General features: G+C 26.2%; 1 protein-coding gene across 1 annotated transcript in view; it reads left to right on the forward strand.

Annotated features, from left to right (window-relative positions):
• Nucleotides 1-21,993, forward strand: part of LOC128952870 (homeobox protein homothorax-like) — a 55,180-nt gene that overhangs the window by 12,794 nt on the left and 20,393 nt on the right. The window contains exon 6 of the mRNA XM_054298325.1: nucleotides 1,408-1,552. Coding sequence (XP_054154300.1) covers nucleotides 1,408-1,552 — 145 coding nt within the window. The remainder of the gene's footprint in view (nucleotides 1-1,407; nucleotides 1,553-21,993) is intronic.

Below are 21,993 nucleotides of genomic sequence, written 5' to 3' on the forward strand. Positions count from 1 at the left end.
AGTGGATGAGTCCAGTTCACGTCCCGTCTCTTTAACGCAAAGATAAATAATAATAATAATGATAATGATATTAAAAATGCAGAAATATAAGCACAAACAACAATAATAATGATAGTAATAATAATAGTAAATAATAACAACAACAATGATTTTGTGTGTTATTCTGGTTAACAATGTTTAGCCAAACGACTATAATTTTGGTTCACTTCGTGGTCTCAAATGATATACCTTTTGCTTTGTGTATGTTTTTTTATTTTGATAAACAAGTAAACTATAGCCCCACTAATATTACTGACATTATTATTGAAGTGAAAAGTTATAATACTGTAGTTTTTCACTTTTACTATTTGTTTCTCGTGAGAGTGAATCGATTGAAAGTTATAAAATTCTAACTATAAAAAAATTATGATTATATACAACACATTGTTTTATATGTTGTTTAAAAAAAAAGATAAAAAGAGAGAAAAGTAATGTGAAAATAAAGTTAAGAGAAACACATTTACATTTTGCACAGCATTTTACAAATGCCATCATTATGTATAATAGTGAGAGACTTGTTATATAGCTATTATTACTACTGTTTTAACCATTGATTGATTGTTTATACGACACTCTGTCTGGTGATGCCATGAAAAACTACTGGTGCTCTTATAGTATTCCATGAATTAAGGCATTACCTGTTTGACTGATATTTGTTATGCTTCTCTATTCTCTGATAAATGGTTCAACTGATTAATTATATGCTATGATTTTTATGACATAATTTTTACTTTTTACTAAAACATACGGCAATTGCTTTACTTTTTAATGCTGTATAACTTTATACACACATATAAACACCAATATTAAGTATGGTTTCTGAATGAAAGGCATTTTGGTGTTTATTTTCTGTCATTTATTTTGAAACAACAAAATTTCACACAAAAGTCAAGTATTTAATAACTTATATAAATCACGCCATTTATGATTATTAATAATAATATTTCATATCTAATAGTACAGTACATACAGCAAATAAAAAGTAATATAGTTTATAATATATGATAACAAAATTAATATATTTTTGGTGTCAAAAAAATCCTTAAATTACAACTTAGTACACATTTCATCGTAAATATTTAATACATATGAATAGGTTTTTAATTATTTAAATAAAAAATTATTTTATGATATAATATATGAGTTTTAAAAAGTTTGTATTACATCAAGTATTTATACAGTACTATCAAAATAAGGTTATTAATTAAGTTTGTGGTAAAAATAATATAAATTATAAAATGTGTAAACACTTCAAAGTCAAATCCTAAATAATGTTAAATTATAAATAATTAATTATTATTTTGTTTAACAATATTAAAAAAGTGTATTAATTTTTACTTTCATTTATTGTCATCCCTATGCCTACAGCGCCCACCTTCTCAGTCATTTAACTCATTTGGAGGCCACGGCGTTCACGACGATGTCAGATCACCAACAGGTTCTACTGGAACTCCCGGTCCTCTATCACAACAACCCAGTTCACAGCAAAGTACTGACAACAACAGTGAAGCCGGTAAGTCATGGCATTTAATAACTGTATAATTTTATACAATTTCTATATTATTTTTAATTATAAGCATATAATACACTAATAAATGAGTAAATCTATTAATAAGTTGCACATTACCTCTCATTCTACATTGAATTATAAACAGTTAAATATATAGATTATATTTTTTTTAAATTTAAGTTAATTTCTTAAATTTTAAAATTGTTTTTAATATCTATTATTTTAATAATAATAATACTTAAGATAACACAGGAGTAAAAATTACAAAATCGGAAAAAGCTACAATATATATAATATATATGAAATTCTTTTAATACAATTTCTATATATTAGTTTATTCACTTAAATTACTGCAAAACTATTGTATTGAGTGATTTGTTTGAAAACTTTGTTTTTATACAATTTTGGATTTTAGATTATATGTAATATTTTGTGAATTTTAGAAAAAACACAAAACATAAAACTATATTCTATTATATTTTGCATCTTTTTACTACTATTAAATTTATCAACAATTATAAAATTATTAAATAATCGGGAATTCCGAAATTATCCTAAGTTTAGTAATAATTTATTTTGAATCTAACATATCTTATATATATATATATATATATATATATATATATATATATATATATATATATATATATATATATATATATATATATATATATATATATATATATATATATATATATATATATATATATATATATATATATATATATATATATATATATATATATATATATATATATATATATATATATATATATATATATATATATATATATTATCTTAGTAATGCATATTAAGTTAGCTGGATAACCATTGACCTCAATGACAATTTTTTAAATTTTTTGGGTGATTTTTATACAAGATTAAACCATGAATTTTAATAATATTACACTATATATATATATATATATATATATATATATACTCGTTGTTGCGATAATTATATTTTTGGTATAAAGATTATGTCAGAATTTTTTTGTTAGATAATCATTTATGTTGTGTGTGTTTATATGTTTTAAACATACAGTTTAAATCCCAAACCACCCTAAGCTGGTCATTGCTGTCACAAATGAATGTGTTTTTAATTTTAATTTTTTTATACAATTTTTTGGTGATAGTGTTTGACTAAATGTATATAATTTGATAGCTATGTCACTGAGAAAGTAATCCATAATGAAATACGTGAAGTCTATCCATAATAATGGGCAGTCATATAAAAAAATCATATGATAGTGTTATGATATATTTATACAGTGAATAATACAGTATAAAGTAATACTGTGTGTTTTTGTGTATATATCTAATAATAACAATAATTATAATAATATTGTCTGAATGTAATTATAAAGTCATTAATTTTGAAGCAAAAAATTTTAGTTTATATTTTCTATATACAGTATATTTATATATGAGAACACGCATTGAAGATTTAAATTTTAATTTTAGATACTAAAACACCTAATAATAAAAACTTATATTTAAAAAAATCTAGGAAAATGTGAAAATTTATTGTTTGACTTTTCAAGTGTAGACCCAACTGAGTCCCTCAGCCTTATAATATTCAGTATAATTTTAACATTATAATTATATCTTAAAATTTGGCGATTTGTAGCACATAACGTGTAACACTATTGTCTGCTAAATTAATTTATAAAAAAAACATATAATATAGTCCAAGTTATTTTAATTATATATATTTTTACTAATATAAATATAATGATACGATTAGATAAGCACTTGTAATAGACATTAAAGTTGTTGGTTTGTGTTTGAAGAAATGTCTATCTTTTTAAATACTTATTACACATCAAAACAGATCACACACTATAACACCATTGATGGCACACAACATAATCTAAATGAGTGTCTAAATTATTATGAGTGCCATTAAATGAGCCTTACAGTACACACTTACAGTATATACTATACATAAATACAATATAAACTTATATGAATGTAATTAAGTGTATTGGCGTTAATGACCTAAACGATTGACTAAATAAATATCACAAAAACATATTCCAAAAAAATGATCAAATCTTCAAAAAAACAAATATATGTTTTTATCATTTTCTAAATTAAAAGTACTTAAATGATATGCTTTATGCGTTAATTTTTATTCGTAAATAATTTGTTAATTAAAAATAAATTATTTTCAAAACATATAGTATTATAATTAATAAACACATTCTCTAACATATACTTTAACATTATATTCATTTGTTTTTTCTATTAAAACAAAGAGTTGCTTAAATATCAACCGATTAAATATCATTGCTATTAAATTTGTACCAAAAAATAAATACTATAGATTAATAGTTAATGAAAACTACAATGTATTCATAATAATGATAATGTCTATTTAAATGATAAGATTGTCTCATTTGTCTTATGTTCATTAAAACACATTTAACATCCAACTCATTACTTCAAACACATAATGTGCAAAAATAGACAATATTTAGTACTATATATTCATAAATTCATTGCTACTTTTTATGTAATGAAAAAAGTTTTTATTTTGTTTCTCTCAAATGCTTTTAATTTTCCACTGCTTTTACATTTGCTCTCATTTGTTGTATATTTCTCTCTTTTGATGTAAAACTTGCTCAGCGAGAGGCCTGTGAATAGCAATACTAGCTATACTTGTGTTGTTAGTAATGGTTAAAGACAACAGCAGTGTATACAGTATATACATATTCAGACAAATACCATAACCAGCACCAGCTCTAGTATTATCAAAAACTGGCTGTTATTTCATATTTAGTTAAGTTCATCGTTGAGTTTTTTGTTGGTTGTGGTGTTGGGCTGTTTTGGGCTCTGGAAAAATGCACTGACAGTAGAGGTTTACAGCACACCAAACCATGCGAGCGTGCAATTCATGTCTGACTGGGAGAGAGAGAGAGAGAGAGAGATCTTTTTATGTGCAAATGAGAGTCTAAAGGAAAATATGTTACAGTATTTAGATATGTGTACAAAGTTTTTTTTGACTTGAGGTGAATCTCATATACACATGTATGAGCACTGGTAACTCAAAAAGGCCTATAGAATAAGGGATAGGGATGGGAAAGAAAACGAGGGATGCACAGCATGTATGTCTGTTTTTGGCTTATTGAAGATGCAGGTGAAGCGCCTTAAGGCTTATACCACAACCAGACCATTTGGCTTTAGATGCCTTTCCCTTTGCCTCTCATATCTTGGCCTCTAATATGTTAAGGAATTGCACGTATAAAGAGTGCATATATTCTCCACTTTTAACTAACATTTTAGCTATATATCTACTCAATACCATACCATATGAGATTTCAAACGAAACACTAGGAGAGTGAGTGAGTGTGTGWGAGAGAGAGAGAGAGAGAGAGAGAGAGAGAGAGAGAGAGAGAGAGAGAGAGAGAGAGAGAGAGAGAGAGAGAACCGGTATGTGAGTTAGTGACTGTTCATATTATGTACCCATTGTATAGCATAATTTAGGGAACCACACGATTATTAGTCTAATCGCAGAGACAATAATATTTAAAATGTAAAGAATTTTTCTAATAATTTAACAACAAATATATGACAACAAATCATTTACATATTGTGTTTGTTTCAAAATCTTTTCTTTTAACAAAACAAAAATAATATCAAATGAATATTACATTTATTTTTAAGCAAAAACATTGTTATTGATTATCACTTTTGTTATATAACTTATATATATATATATATAAAGGACAAAATTTGTAACTAAATCTAATAATAATTAGCTCCGGGAGTCGTGAATTATAGCTATTCTCTTGAGTTGACAATTTTGATGCCATTCTTCTATAAGCCTTGTACTGAACAAAGAGGACTGTATTACAAGCAATGATAGCATATATACTGTATATACAATATATATATATATATTGTTTTTATATATTTAATACGAGAAATATAGTCTCCTATCTCTCATGTTATATACATTTTCAATCATTATTTTGATGCTTCAATAAGCCTTTTTATTTCTCTCTCTACTTTCTTTACTATTAAGTTATCCATAAATTATTTTTCTCTCTATTTTGCTGTTATGAGCACTGGTATTGCAGACATACCATTCAAAGTGATAGAGGGATAGACTTTGTGTGTTAGTTAAGAAATAGTGATTTTCTTATGTATGTGTGTTATGCTGTGCTGTGTTTAGGCTATAGATTCAGAAAATTAGAAATTAACGCCTTATCTGTTCAGACGCTTCACTCATGTGTTTAACAGCCAACATATACTTTATATACAGTATATGACTGCATGTGTGTGTGTGTGTGTGTGTGTGTGTAATAACTATAAAAAGCGATATATAAATAAAAATAAAATTTGTGAATAATTTTGTTAAACAAGTGAGAGTGAGTTTATATATTCATTTATGATCACTATTTTATCGTTTTAGTACTTAAAGGTTAAGTAGTGTTAGTGATGGGGCTGTTGTGAGAATGGCATTACTGGAGAAATGGCATCACTAAGAGATTCACTGGTATTTGTTGGCTTGTCTTTGATTTCATCCATTGCGCTGCTGAACACACCAACAGCTGCCGGAGCTGTGCTGTGCTAGAGATCAAAGTCAAACATATTGGAGGAATAAAATTGATTGTCAGTCATAGCAAACAGTGTTTCACATACATAGCACATGTATATATTGGTTTTGTCGGTGATATTGGCTTATGTATTGTATGGATGCACTCGTTTTTGTCAGTTCTTGCATTGTTGACATCACTATATATTTTATATGATAGTGACTATCATTGGTGGCAATCTGTGAACGGCTTTAATAGTCGATTCCTTATAATTCACTCGCTTTTCTTCATATGATAAGAGTTGATGTCTGACTTGAATACCAATTAGCAATAGTTATACATACAGTACTCACCAAAGACACAAATAGATACACATAAGTATATATATATATATATATATATATATATATATATATATATATATATATATATATATATATATATATATATATATACAGTATATGAACACATTATAACATACATTCAATACATACATCAATACAGTACTGTAGTGCAGACACATACACACACACCCGGGCCTACCATTTATTCTCACAGTGCCTCACATTTAGTGTTCATCACTATCTCTATCTTTGACAACAAGAGCTTCACTCAAATATCTATTAATGTCTTGAAAAACGTGAATCGCTTGTTGTTTTTGGTCGTGTTTTTTCTCTCCCTTTCCCTCTCTGTAAACGAGATCCACTAAATTAAGAGTCAATCTCTTTGTGTTTAAACGCTTTTTGATAAACACTATCATTATTTCTGAACAAATGACGGCTACATTTAAAATATATTATACTATATTATATGACGACTCTTAACATATTATTTCTCTTGACTACCATTTTGTTAATTTTAGCGACAATTCGTGTCTAAAATTTATTGTTATTTCAATTTTATTTAACATAACATATTATAATCTATTTTCATATTTTATATGTTGTAAATTTTATTGTAACTTTTATTAAATGCAATATATATACTATATATATATATATATAAGTCATTTATTCTATTCATTTATTCCCACGATTTTTAAATACATTTTTAAATACCTTCTTTTAAATTCAATTGAGTCCAGTCCTCGCTTTTTATATTATAATATTTAATAATATAATAACGAGAGCTCACAAATGAGTGCCATTTAGTTAGTAGTATTAGTGGGACTGTCGACAGTGACTATTGTAATAGAGTTGGTGGTGGTATTGAACTTACAAATCAGGACTTAATTTAAATAATTTGCTGATACCCGTACCCGACCACTTGCAGTAGTATTGCTCATATATATATATATATATAAATAGTATACATTTTTTACATTGTATATGTTTATGGTGTTCACCAAAAAAGCGCGTGCATTGGATTTGTGTGGAAATTATATTAAATATTTGACACAAAAACTGGTGGATATATTATAACATGAGAGCCGATTATAGTGAAGGACAGTCCCAAACATTATGTTTAGCCTTGTATTTAGGTATAAATTGTTGATAACAATAGTCTGGACAATATTTGTGGGCTTTAATAGTGGCAGATATGGCTAGAGATGGTGTGGCCATTGTTTTTTGGAGAAAAGCCGTTGAGTCGAAAGCAGAGCTGGTTTTAGCCATATATTTGTGTGAATAACTAAACAGTAGATAAGCAGATTTGGCTCGACTTACTCATATAGCCAACAACTCACACTACCAGTGCTTCATAACAATAGCACCCGTAATGGTGATGGTATGGGGTTGGCTACCATACCCTATGCACTGGTGTTATAACTGCTTCTATGCATATACTGAATATACAGTATGTATAGCTGGTGTTCAGTATTATTGCTTCTTTTGACAAAATGTTTGCCATTTCTCTCTCTCTCTCTCTCTCTCTTTCTGTTCAATGGTTTCTTTTTTTCTTTTCTATCTCTGTGTCTAACTATAGTTTGAATGGCTTTTCTTCGAGCAGTTTGTATTCACACAATTCACACACTTTTTTCAGTACTCAATTGGGTTTTCCTATTATACTATAAGAGTATTGAACAACAAAATGCGATATTACTTCACACAAACACATCTAACACAATAGCAAACGCCAAATAATGCCTCAAATCGTATATAAGTTGAATCCCTACCCAACAGTTCACTGCTATTTTGTTGTATTATTTCAGAAAACTGTTCCGATTTTTGCTTAAAAAGATTTTTTTGCTTTTATTTTTCATATTTTTGCTCTTTTACTATATATATATGCATTCAATCGATTTGCTCTAAAGTTTATATACAGAAATATTTATGTTTAAATATTCATGTTTTTGAATCCCTAGTAACATATAGTAAATGTCTGACTAGTTTTATTGGTATATAGTAATCAATTTTTATGTTATTGAATGATTATAAATATATAATAATCAATATAAGACATAAAGAATTTTATTTATTTATTATGTGTTTGGTTTGTCAAACAAAGAGACACTGAGATAGTGAATAAGTGCTATAAATATCATTGACAATAGTGGCCAATGAATGAGTGAAAACAATTCATTATAGGAGTCGATGCCATGAATTGACAAACAATAGGGAAACGAGAGGAGAGATAGCATTATAGCTAAAGATATTATGGATTGTACTAATACTAGATATATATATATGCCATAACCCTATCAGTAATCGTCTAATGCCTGTCCAATTGAATGTGTTTCTAATTTTGGTTTATTTGTAACTCGAGTATCCCTTTTAGTGATCACTGGCTTGTTGTATGGCTTATGGGTTATGTTGTGTTAGAGCGTTGGACAGCATATATATATATGTGTATATATCGGGTGCCGATAAGGAAATATTTCCCTTATGTGTCCAAATAAAAACATTTCCGGCCATTGTATGTGCACTTCGAGATACATATTATCCTATTTAACATTTAGCTCTCCTTATAGTCCATCGCCATCTAAACAACAATACATCCCATTATAACTTTGATGGCATTCAATAGCATATATGAGATATTATTGATATCAATATAGAAATTTACTTTTGAACTCAATGTATATCTAATTCATACAATTATATACATTATAGCAAATACAGTGTATATCAATATAATACCAGTAGTTGTAAAAGTATGACCAGAAATAGCATATATGCCATAAAACATTTTCACTATTTATTTGGCAGTATATGATAACATCACTTTATTCACTAACAATATTTTATATATGCATTTATTATTGTAAATAAAGAAATATTTTTATATATTTAATGAAAATGTTTCCGATTGTCTAAAATGTCATTAGTTTCCTGTTTCTCATAGACTTTTTATGACATCACTTACACCACAATTTGTAAATATTTCAAACTTTTTACTTTCAAACTACAATATTTTTTGGACATTCAATACAAGCAGATTACTACTGCCTGTCCAATACACTAACTTTTATACATATTATATTATATTTTGCAAAAATGATTTTAATAAAAAATACATTTTAAATATTACTTATCAAATAATGACATGTTGTTTATATAATACATATACAATATAAGACTTGTATTATTATTATTATTACATTTAATTAAAAACTTATTTAATTAAAATAGTCTCATATGACTGAGTACAGTATTTTTGATGTCTTATTGTAAGCCAAAGTTATCAAATATTTTTTATTTTTTAATCTTATTTATTATTATGTTTTTTATAACACAGATATAAACTGTATATACATTATGTAATGAATTTATTTATAACAACAAAAGTTGACTGAAAAACCTCATATTTTATTTGAATTTTTATTTTTGTTGTTTAATGCCAAACATATAAATAATTTTTGATCACATATTTTAAACACCATTTAAATAATATTCTCATATATTTGATAAATTATTATTATTATTATTATTTTAATCATTACAATTATTAGTGTCTTTTGGTTTTAAACACAATGTTGTTATAAGATATTGTGAGAGAGAGAGAGAGAGAGGGCTGTTAGCTATTTGTGCAATTGGCAGCCAAACGACTACAACTAACTATAGATAATTTTTCTTATTATTTCTTTTATTGTAATACTCAGTGAGCTTTCAGTACAAAGTAATGGTAGTACTAGTGCTGTAGTTTTATCGACCTCTTTAAAAGTAATAACTATTATGTGATGTAAACGGCTATATACTCTCTATGTATATCAGAGAGTAAAGACTGGATATTGCAATTGCTATGAAAGTGAGTGAATGAGTGAGTGAAAGAAAGAAAGAAAGAGAGAGCACTGGGATATATAAAGTAGACATTTTGGTTAAGGATAGATAGAGAAGCAAAAGTGAGTGTAGCCTCACATGGCTTATAGCATTTGATGTGAACTCCACCCTAAAAATGCTTTCTCTTATTGGATCTGTCTCTCAGATCAGTTCACTGATGAGAATGTGCTTTAATTTTCTTTATTATTAATATTAATTTACTCTCTCTCTCTCTCTCTCTCTCTCTCTCTCTCTCTCTCTCTCTCTCTCTCTCTTTCACTCACTGTTTGACTGCTTTTTTATAGGTGCGTCCAATATATTAATTCATTCAACGAAATGATGAGTCTCTGTTGCTCTCAGCTGTTTTCAGGGCTCTTCATTAACTCTGATGTTTAATCAAATAGAGAGTAAATATTAGATATATATATATAATAACATAATTAGACTTTTAATTTTGATATCAGTTTTAACTATACATCTAATTATTTTGTTAAGACATTTAAAAATATCTACAATTATATTTAAATAATCAATGATTGAATGAAAAGATATTTTGAGATAAATTTATTTTGTGGAGAAAATAGAAGTCATGTTTTCAATGGTTTAATCCAATGAATAACATTAAATAACATTAAATTTTTGAGACATTCATTGCATTCAACTAAAAATTATTGACAACATTATAAGCGCATGTCTTTCGAAACAATACAACCATTGGATGCAATATATCTGAGATTCGCTCTCATCTTTCAATTCTTTGAATAACCCATCTCTCTCTCTCTCTCTCTCTCTCTCTCTCTCTCTCTCTCTCTCTCTCTCTTTCTCTCCCTCTTTCTTTCTTTCTTTCATATCATTAACTATTTGTCTCCAATGGATAGAAAAAGGGGTAAAAATTTTGTGATTAAATTTTTGCATAATAGCCATCATATGCGTTGCTATAAAATAGCACTGGAAAAGGCACTCGCATCGTATATTTACCTCCTTTTCCCCACTCATATCACATGCCTTTCCATCACTATTATTATGTCGACTGCTTTCCCAAACTGTTTCTCCCATCAAATTGCAAGCCCTCCTAATTGGTTGCACTTAAGCTCATATAATTTGATTCGTAAAAAAGGAAATATTGTAATACTGATGGGTCTGATGGCATTAATTTGCATATATTGTAATAAGAGACCCGGGGATGACCAACTTTTTTATGAATATACATTCTCACTCTGACCCATACAAATGTAGTCTTGTATTGATATTATTGGTGTTCAATATATGAAAGACGAAAGAATTAGTTCATAACAAATACCAAACAACAGAAGGACAGTATGACACTGACTGACCTTTTTGTGGAAAACCTTTCGTTATAACTCTGTTTCAAATATTGGCAAACGATGTTATATTTTCAACTATGGATTTAGTTGACTATACAGTCACACAAAAAGAAGATTAATTGCCTGAAGACAAATATTGCAAAGATATAGTTGATGATAGGGACAGACATTAGAGGGTGAGATGGGATGGATGGGCGCAAACACCAGATATGACAGGAAATGGAGCAATACTCGTGTGTTTGCATATATTGGGTCTTTTCCTTATCCTCACTCTAACTCAAAATTATATATATATATATATAAACAGTAACTCTGGTCATCAAAGATAGCATTAGTGACAAACATTACAAATAAACATTACTATTCAAAGACTTGCCATTTATTTTCATCCAATGCTTCATTCATGAGATTGTCATCAAATGTCAACTTTAATGGCACATCACTTTTACTTCCATTAGAAAATGATAATTAAGTGATTAATATTTGCATAATTTTTCATTAAAAAAAATATTTTCTATAAATTTTTGTATTATTATTATAACATTTGTTAATAATGTTGTTTTTGTTTGAAATGAGTAAAACTCAAACATTTATTTTTTCCGATCCATTGATTACATGACCAACTGATCAAACATTTACCTCAAAATCTGAAACTTATTACTAGAAAGAACTGGTAGTTTACTAAAGTTTCTGTCTGTCTGTCTGTTTGTCTCTTTCTCATAGTTTACTTGTTTTGCAAACGTATATCTGATTTAATAACAAATTACATAAGTATTCACATTAACAGTGTTTACACAATGAACTCCTTTTTCTAGTGTTTAGTTAAGGCACTGGTATTGAGTGGACAATAACAACAACTTGTGTCCTAATATCTATGTGTGTGTGTCTATCCATGTATCACAAACATTAGATACTATGAGGACTATAACCAAAGTACTGGTATTATTACTGGTTGTGTTGAGCACACTATCTTCCGATTAAAGTCATGATTCATGATTTTGGGGCTAAATTTGAGCCAAAATCTTATGAGCCATGAAAAAGAAAATACTAAACACTGCCTAAAGTGATGCCTGAGCTTACAGATGATGGTAGAACTAGTAGATACTGGTGCTCTACTGTCAACTTTATTAAAGTTTGTTTCTCTATGTAATAGCAATATATGTCGACAAAAGAAACAAATATATAGCTATATATGGTTCAGACACAGACAGACACCACTATTATTATGACTCTTTAGGATACTATAAATTAATTAATACTTCCTCTCGACTGGTGTTCCAACTTTTCAGTACACTCTCTAACTGCCGGTGCAATGAAATTCATGAGAATATATATTTCTCTTTGACTCTCAATGTCCACAAAATCACTAACTCTTCATTCATGGCTCTCATCTCCTTTTCATTGGACATGTATTTGCCATTACATATAAAGCCATAAACTGGAACTAATGTCTTTCATCTGCAATCAATTTCCTTCAATTGTGAACTTTTTCTATTATATTATAAAATTTTGAATTTTAAAACATATTTTCATTTATTATTAAATATTAATCTGTTTTATAATACTGTATTATTTATCTCACATTTATTACCGAAAGTTATACATAACATTTAGCATCCAATGCGTGCTATAATTATGAACTTTAAAGCAATTAATAACATTTATATGTTTTGCAAACCAAACACTAACTTCTGAACCTTTTATTTTATATTTTTGTTTTGTTGTGTTTGAAAAACAAAACATTTCTGTATTGTCTCAAAAATTTTTATTTATAATTATTATTTAAATGTTGAAGACTGTTGTTTATACTATTATCTGATGTCGATTTCAAGTCATAGCCATTTATCTAAACATCAAAATAATAGGGAAAACACACACTCATTGTTAAAAAAAATAATATAAAAGTTTTAAAACATTTCAAAAGTTTTCAAAACAGACAAATAAAAAATAAAAAAGAGAGGAAACACAACCATAAAAAAGTTTATGCAAAAGTAATTAATTACAATATTAAACAAAAATCACAATTATTTGCAAATTAAACATTTGAAAATTAATGTAAATATACACAAAACTATTTTATTGTTTTACTAGCATTTGAATCAATCAAATTTAATGTGAATATTTTTAAGATTAAAATAGTAATTATTTATTTTGATAATTAACTATTTATTTTTTACCCTTTAAAACTAATAAAACTTAAAATTAATTGATTTAAATAACTAATTACAGATGATATTCATTTGATAAAGTAAAGCAAAAAAAAAGTATTTAATATTAAATGCACTTTAATTTATTATTTAATGCCCTCAGTTACTATATGTTATTTAGTGCCATCGGATATAATTAAAATACAGTAAAATAACAATATTTTTAAAATTAATCTCTAACATTACATAACGTATTAAAAAATTTTCTACTTTATATCATCACAATAATAGTATTTGTACTTAATTTATATGTTTATTAAAATAAGAAATTGTGTTAAGTTTTTGGTTTACAAATGCACTATCAGTTAATATAAATTGATTGAAGCAAATCAATGTTTAAAATAAACACTATAATTAATATAAGATTTATTGGAAAAATTATAATATATAAACTTTTAAAGCAAAATATATAATTATAAGTTATATAACTTTTTAAAAAACACTTTTATTGAAACCGGTAGCTGTGGCTCCAGTTTCTCTGAAACATTATTATGGGTTAATATTTTTATAGAAATAAATAATTATTTTTTGCATAATATTTTTAAAAATAAGTAAATGTTTTAATCCATAATAAAATTAAAACTAATAAAAAAATCAATTTACTCCTTAAAGTGTTGTACTCATGAGTTGACTGTCAAAAGACATGATAATTAATGCCACGTTTTAACATAAATCAACTCAATTAATAATTTCTTATATTATATAAAAGTATAGTATATTTAAATGCAGATTATATAAAACATTTAAATTTGTGGTAATGTGTGTATCAATTGATGATAATATTTATATTAAAATTTTTATTTGCACATTACGTTTCACATAAGAAATTGTTAATGTATTGGACAGATCTTATCAAATAATATATATATATATATATATAAAAGTTGATATATATCTAAGTAATAGAGTGAATGAGATAAAGAGAGTGTGACTTATATTTTTCATAATTATTTTATTTTAAAATAATTTTTTATTAAAAATAAGAGAGATTTTAAAGATTAAAAGATTAAGATTAAATAAAACTTATATGAAAAATATAATAATTTTTTTATTAAAAAATCTATATTCAATTTTATTTTTAAAATACAGTAAATTTTCTTTTTTTTAAAGACAGCGAAACTTTTAGATTTTTATAATTTATTTGCATATATTTAATGGTTTTACAAAAATAAAACTTTTTTCTAAAAAAGATTTTATTATATTTAAGTTTTATTTATATATTATATAAACATTTACAAAGAACTGCATTTGAATTGAATTAAATGAGAAATTTTTGAAATAAACTAAAAATAAGTTTTTCAAATATTTCGTTTTATTAGTAAATTATATATTAATAGTTATCCAGGTATCTGTATGTTTACAATAAAAGACTAACAAAAAATTTTGTCATTAATTTGAATTATTATCAAAGAATTCATCGAAATTCAGTTTAAATTAGATTTTTCGAAATATATTAGTTGTGTTTAAAATCATTCGCATAAAAACATGAAATTTTTATTTTATTTTTATTAAATATTTCAACACATTTTTAATAAATTGCTTTACATTTAGACAACTAAACAAATTGTTACTATTATTGTTCTTGTTATTGCTGTCATACTTATAATTGAAACAATATTTTAATTGAAAAATATAATAAAAATATTATATTTAAGATTTTTATAAAGTATTTTTTGAAATTTATTTTATTTTTTCATCAACCGATTTATCATATTTGAGGTGTCATTTTATCTAAACAGACATAGCTTATTATTATTATTATTAAATGTCAGATAAGTATAACTATATATCATTTACAACAACATCAACAACAAAAAAGAGTGATGTCTACTGTATTTTAAAGATTAAGTCAAATATATATAATATTTAGTTATAAAATATGATATCAAAGTATAATTAATAATCTCAAAAATATTATTCTATCATAAGGTGTTGAAAATAACTCAATCGCTGACTTTGAATATCATTATTAAATAATTTATTGACTTTATTTAATGATGATAGTTGCCAACAAAATATATGGTAAATTTAAATATTTTTAAACAAAATTATTTATTTTTCTATTTAATATTGCATACAATTATATGTTTTTATACCATTTGTGATAAATAATCTCAAGTGATATGTTTAAACCGAGATATCCATTATAACATGTATTGCCTTTAGCTAAATGTTTTGCTTATTAATGAAATATTTATTAAATGCATGTAAATATGTAAATACATTAAAATATAAGTATATTGTATTGATTAAGAAAATATGGAAACAAATATAATTGAAAATTATTTATATTTATTATATATAAATACAGTATATAATAATAAATTTTAATCAATTTGTCTGTTTTCGGTAAAAAACTTTTTGATGTTGAAAACAACTAAAAAATTTTTTATTGTATATGACTTCTCAAATATTTATGTCATTTATTTATGTTTTTATATAATTTTATATAGAAATAGACAATTATTATAAAAAAAACAAAAAATAAATGCAATTTCTAAATCTGTATAATTGTTGCCGTTTTTGTTGTTATTTTTTGTGAATTCATATATGAGTGAATTGAATGCTTTAAAACGTCTGCCAGAAAAATATTATTTATTAATAATCTCATAAAGACTTGGTATAAGTTTTTCGGTCTAAAAATAATTTTCAAATGAATTATTTAGTTAATTGGTTTCACAATTTTATTTTTCATACACACGCTTTATATTTAAAGAAACATAAACTACATAATATATATATATATATTATATATAGTAATACAATATAAAAAATCACAAGTTATGGATTCATTTAACTCTTTGTATAGAATTTTTTTTATGTCTGAATTTAAAATATAAGAAATAAAAATTGAAGAATTTTTTTTGCTTTAAAATGCACTAAATTTAAACAATTTGATGACTGCTTATCTTTATTTACATTATTATTGTCATTTTATCTTTAAATCTTTTTAAATGTAATTTTCAACAATTATTAAAATGTATGACATTTAATTGCTAAATATTTACTGATTTGAAACAAACTTTTTTTTTATATTTATTATGTGTCACTTGAGTTAGTTTTTAGTGTTTTTATTTGCAATTAATTTGTGAATCTTATCCTACAATTAATTATCCAACTGTATGTCTTAAACTGTATTTTATAATAAGTTATGACTCAAATATAATATAAATAAAAATTAATCATTTATTGTTTGTAATAAGTTATTGATATTTAATATTATGATAATTAAAATATAAATAAAATAATAGAATAGTTATAGATTTGCTAACTTTTGTGAGATATATAATGCAAAAATGATAAAATTATTTTTTTAAAATAGAACAAATAAAAATATTAAATCTAGTAATTTATATATTTATTTATTTTAAATAATACATTTTTAAATACCTAAATTGAACTGTTTTATGAAATTATCATTGTTTGAGCAGTTGAGATCATTTACATATACAGTATATTTTTAGTATTTATGTTAACTGTCAGGATATGAGTTAAGCTAAAAAATGCAGAGAAATTTTTATGATTATTACCTTTTATGTAAATTAACAAATAAATTAAGTTTTTTTTTGAGAGAGAGAGAGAGAGCACAGGTAACTCGTCATAGCCACCAATCACTTGTGTGATGGCAGGTGCATATAAAATAAATTTGAAAATATATAATAAAATTATAATATTTGTTTCCAACATAACTAGTGAATACATTGTATGATATATAATATGTTTTTTTATAATAATAACGAGGCGTACATTTTAATATAGTAGAGATGAAAATATATTCATACATTTGATAACTAATTTTGGTATACAATAATAAGTGGCTGTCAGTCTTATGTCAAATATCGTTGCATTTTGTGCTCAAATTTGATGTTTCATTCGTGATATTTAAAGTCTATAAACTTGTCTGAAGGCATGTATTTTATGAATTGTGTTTATAATGTATAATATAATCAGTATTTATATGCAGTATATAAATGATGTTATATCTGAATGTATGCATTGGATGATCTCAAATGATTCAAAGCTGCCATTTATGCTAATTTCTCGTCAGTCTAATAGAGGAACAGGAAATTTGTTGGCTTCCACTCAATAATTAAATGATTCAATGAAACTATGAAACTATGATAGACATACACACATACACACAACACATACTTAATAATATTATGCTAATAACCTTATGATGTTTTGATGAATCTATAAATAATATTATATAATAGATATTATATGCATTAGAATAACATATAGCAGTCAATATAAAAGTCAAATGTTTGCATCTTTAAAGATGTATATATGATCTACACTATCATTATTAGTGTCGGTATTTATATTGCCAAACATTGAAGTGATCTTTTAAAATACATGTCATTTGCACAGTGTTTGACTTTGTTTATCACTAAAAAGTGATCCCTTTTATTGACGACATATCAGAGAGCATGAGATCTGTCAAAGAATATTCTCGAGAGAGTAGAGACGTCTCCGACAGATATTCTGTCTCTAAATCTGTTTATTTTGAAAATAGTGTCCAAAAAATGTTCAAATATATTGCAAATTCAATAAAAAAAGAGAAAAATGTGAATATAAGGAAAATGTGGACAAATATAACATCAATTAAATTCTTGCCATAAGTTAAATATATACACAAACTCTAGCACTGGCATCACAAGCATCAGTATTATTGGTCGTGTATTTAATCTTTTCTATATATTTGGTCTAAATATTTCTTACAGTATATGAGTATGTGTTTGAACTGGTAGTATAGGCAGGAAACAGACCAAAGGGATCAGTGAAGCGAACGTCGAATGCCGGTTGAGCTCAGTTGTAATCCGACGGCAATTTGTCACTGTCAGTGCTCAACGATATGTATGCTCCATATATACCAGTGCTATACCAGTGCCATACCAGTAATCAAGCAATACATACGTGTTTTTGCTCAGCACTTCAATACATTCTCCTTTGGGTTTCTAATGCAAAGATGGAAGAAGTGGTGGAAGTTGTGGAGGCCTTACATTATATTTTCCATGTGCTCTCTCTCTCTCTCTTTCTCTCTCTCTCTCTCTCTCTCTCTCTCTCTCTCTCTCTCTCTCTCTCTCTCTCTCTCTCTCTCTCTCTCTCTCTCTCTCTCTCTCTCTCTCTCTCTCTCTCTCTCTCTCTCTCTCTCTCTCTAACTTTCTCTAAATATTTGCAACCATTTATATGGCGTAATACTCGAGTTGTCTAATATTGTATGTATAGCTGTGCGCAGGATTTGACTGTTTCATAAGCCATAGGATTTACGAATTGAAACAACAATTGCGTGCACTCGGAGACAGACATAGACATGGCCTGTACTGACATGTTTGTACTGTTTGCTCGACCAAATACACAACATAACAGTGCTATTGAGTATTAGTCTTATAGCTAAAACTTATTGCAAATATGAGACCGAAAAGTGGTACAAAAGATTAATGTATAAATCATTCAATGAGTCGCTCTCTCTCTCTCTCTCTCTCTCTCTCTCTCTCTCTCTCTCTCTCTTTATATATACAGTATATATATATGCTTATGATTACAGAACCGTTAGTTTATATTAATCCCGAGATAGTGTTTCTTGTGTTTCGATAAAGGCTTCAAATATTTAAAACTCACAGCAAGTTTGTTATCCCTCACCCATATTGTTGTCATTTAATATTGAATACATGTTTTTAAACACATTTTTGTCACTATTTTTATCACAATTTGCATCCAAACAAAACTTAACTCTAATTCTATGAATGTGTGTATACATGAAACCAGACTTTATGTGATATAATAAATGACAGACAATTTGATATACAGTATTATATTATATACATAATTTCAGTATATATTATTAGATGACGAGTATAAAAGTTAGTCGACTATGAAAAGTATATATAGTTTATATATAAGTGTGAGAACTATTGGATTTAATTTAGCTAAAAGTCAAGCAATTGAATAGATCATACATTCAATGTACACAATGTAGACAAATATTGTAGTTATAACTTATAAGTAGATGTATCTAATTACCAAAAAATAAATAATATATATATATATATATTGATTTTAAAAATATATGTAATAAAGTATTTATTGCTTGTATGAAGTCAATCAAGAAATATCCTAATATTCAACTTATTATACATCTATTGAACAATATATTGCTATACTTTATATTGTGGTTGTAGTTGAGTTACTATGGGAACAGGCATTTCTATGTATATGTTGTATGTGCTGTATGTGCTGTATGTGCTGTATGTGCTGTATGTGCTGTATGTGCTGTATGGGTATATATGAGCATATGAGCTATATGAGCATGATTGATGTTGCATTCATTTCCAACTTCATCCATGCAATGCCTAAAAGATGTATATATATATATTGATAGAGTAATGGAAATAAGTATTTGTTAGGCAAACACATACACACTTACATAGAGCACACAACAGTGCACACCGTACACACACACACACACACACACACACACACACACACACACACACACACACACACACACACACACACACATACACACATACACACATACACACATACACACATACACACATACACACATACACAAATACACACATACACACACACATACACACACACATACAGACACACACATACACACACACACACACACACACACATACACACACACACACACATTATCGCTAGACTGGGCTCGTGAAACACCACACATATACTATTTTACTATATTTCGTATATATTATAAGTTATATGTTCTTATGGTATATAAAAAAGTGAATATCAATGGCAAACATAAGCCCCATATATTTTAATGTAGGTTTGCATCCATTACCATATTATACATAAAGTATATCTCTGTCCAACCAAGCAATCCAATTGTTTGGATGTATTGCCTGTCAGTGACATACTATAAGAAAACTCTTTTCTTTCATTGCTTTCCAAACATATCATTGACAATACAGACCAAAAATTCTTTAGTTTGAAGAAAGTTAAGTAAAATTAGGACTTAAATATAAAATGCTTTTATCTCAGATATAATTGAAATTTTCAATTTTATCAATAATATTAAGTAATAAAATTACATTGTCTATGTTTGCATTGATTAAGCACATCAATTGTTTTATGCAATTTTATATTATTTTTGTATATGATGTCAATAAAGTAAGATTAATGATCAGTCTATATGGAAAGGTCGGCGCACAACTAAATCACAATAATTGTAACGTTTGTATGATATATACACTAAAGTTATAGAGTATAGGCCACTGTTTAATGTCTACTCATGTCCATTGGTTTTATAGTAAATATAAACTAAGGCTATAAAGTATGTGAACAAAATTAGTAATCTATAAAATGTGTAGTTTTTGTCTTAAAATTATAATTGTTAAACAAATGACTTTTACTATCTTTATATTTTATATTAAGTTATTAGTATATTATTAACAATATTTTAATTCATGCAATCGTTTTACGTTTACTGTTTTATCACATATACAGTACAATATACACATTATATTTACAGTGTATATACTGTACAGTGTATGCATGCAGTCATGCAAAAGCTTTTTATTGCACTTCATTTAAATAATAAATATATGATATAAAACTTTGTATTTTAGCTGACTATAAGTTGACAGACCCTTTTCTACCTTTCCTTATTATTATATCATTTATTTAAACGGCATTTATTTTGGCACAAAAGTATTTTTATATCTAATTATAATGTGTTTGATATTTATCTGCCATTTAGATAATTTCCGACTAGACTTTGACTTATTTTGATATTTGTTAAAATGTAACTATTATTAAAAACAAATACTTTTTAAAAGAGTTTTAACACATATATATCAAAATATACGTTGACTGACAAACAAAAATGATATATCATTTGTTATACATATAGTAAATATTATTTAATAACAAATGTATTTTAAAAAGTTTTCTTTTGTTTTACCGCATAATGTATGCATTTAAAAGACTCAAATTTAATAACTATGATAATAATAAATAAGTTTTATTACAATAACTCAATTGAATAGCAATAAAGGAGACACAAATGTAATATAATATTGGGTTATTAGGATATTAAATCGGTTAATGCATTTATTTGATAACTAAATTTAATAATTAATCAATTAATGTGTTGTTCTGAACACTAGTCTAATGCAAACAGTCATA

This window comes from Oppia nitens, unplaced genomic scaffold (genome assembly GCF_028296485.1).
Source record: "Oppia nitens isolate AA-2021 unplaced genomic scaffold, nextdenovo-longstitch-racon4-pilon3 scaffold1_pilon_pilon_pilon, whole genome shotgun sequence".
Classification (NCBI taxonomy): domain Eukaryota; kingdom Metazoa; phylum Arthropoda; class Arachnida; order Sarcoptiformes; family Oppiidae; genus Oppia; species Oppia nitens.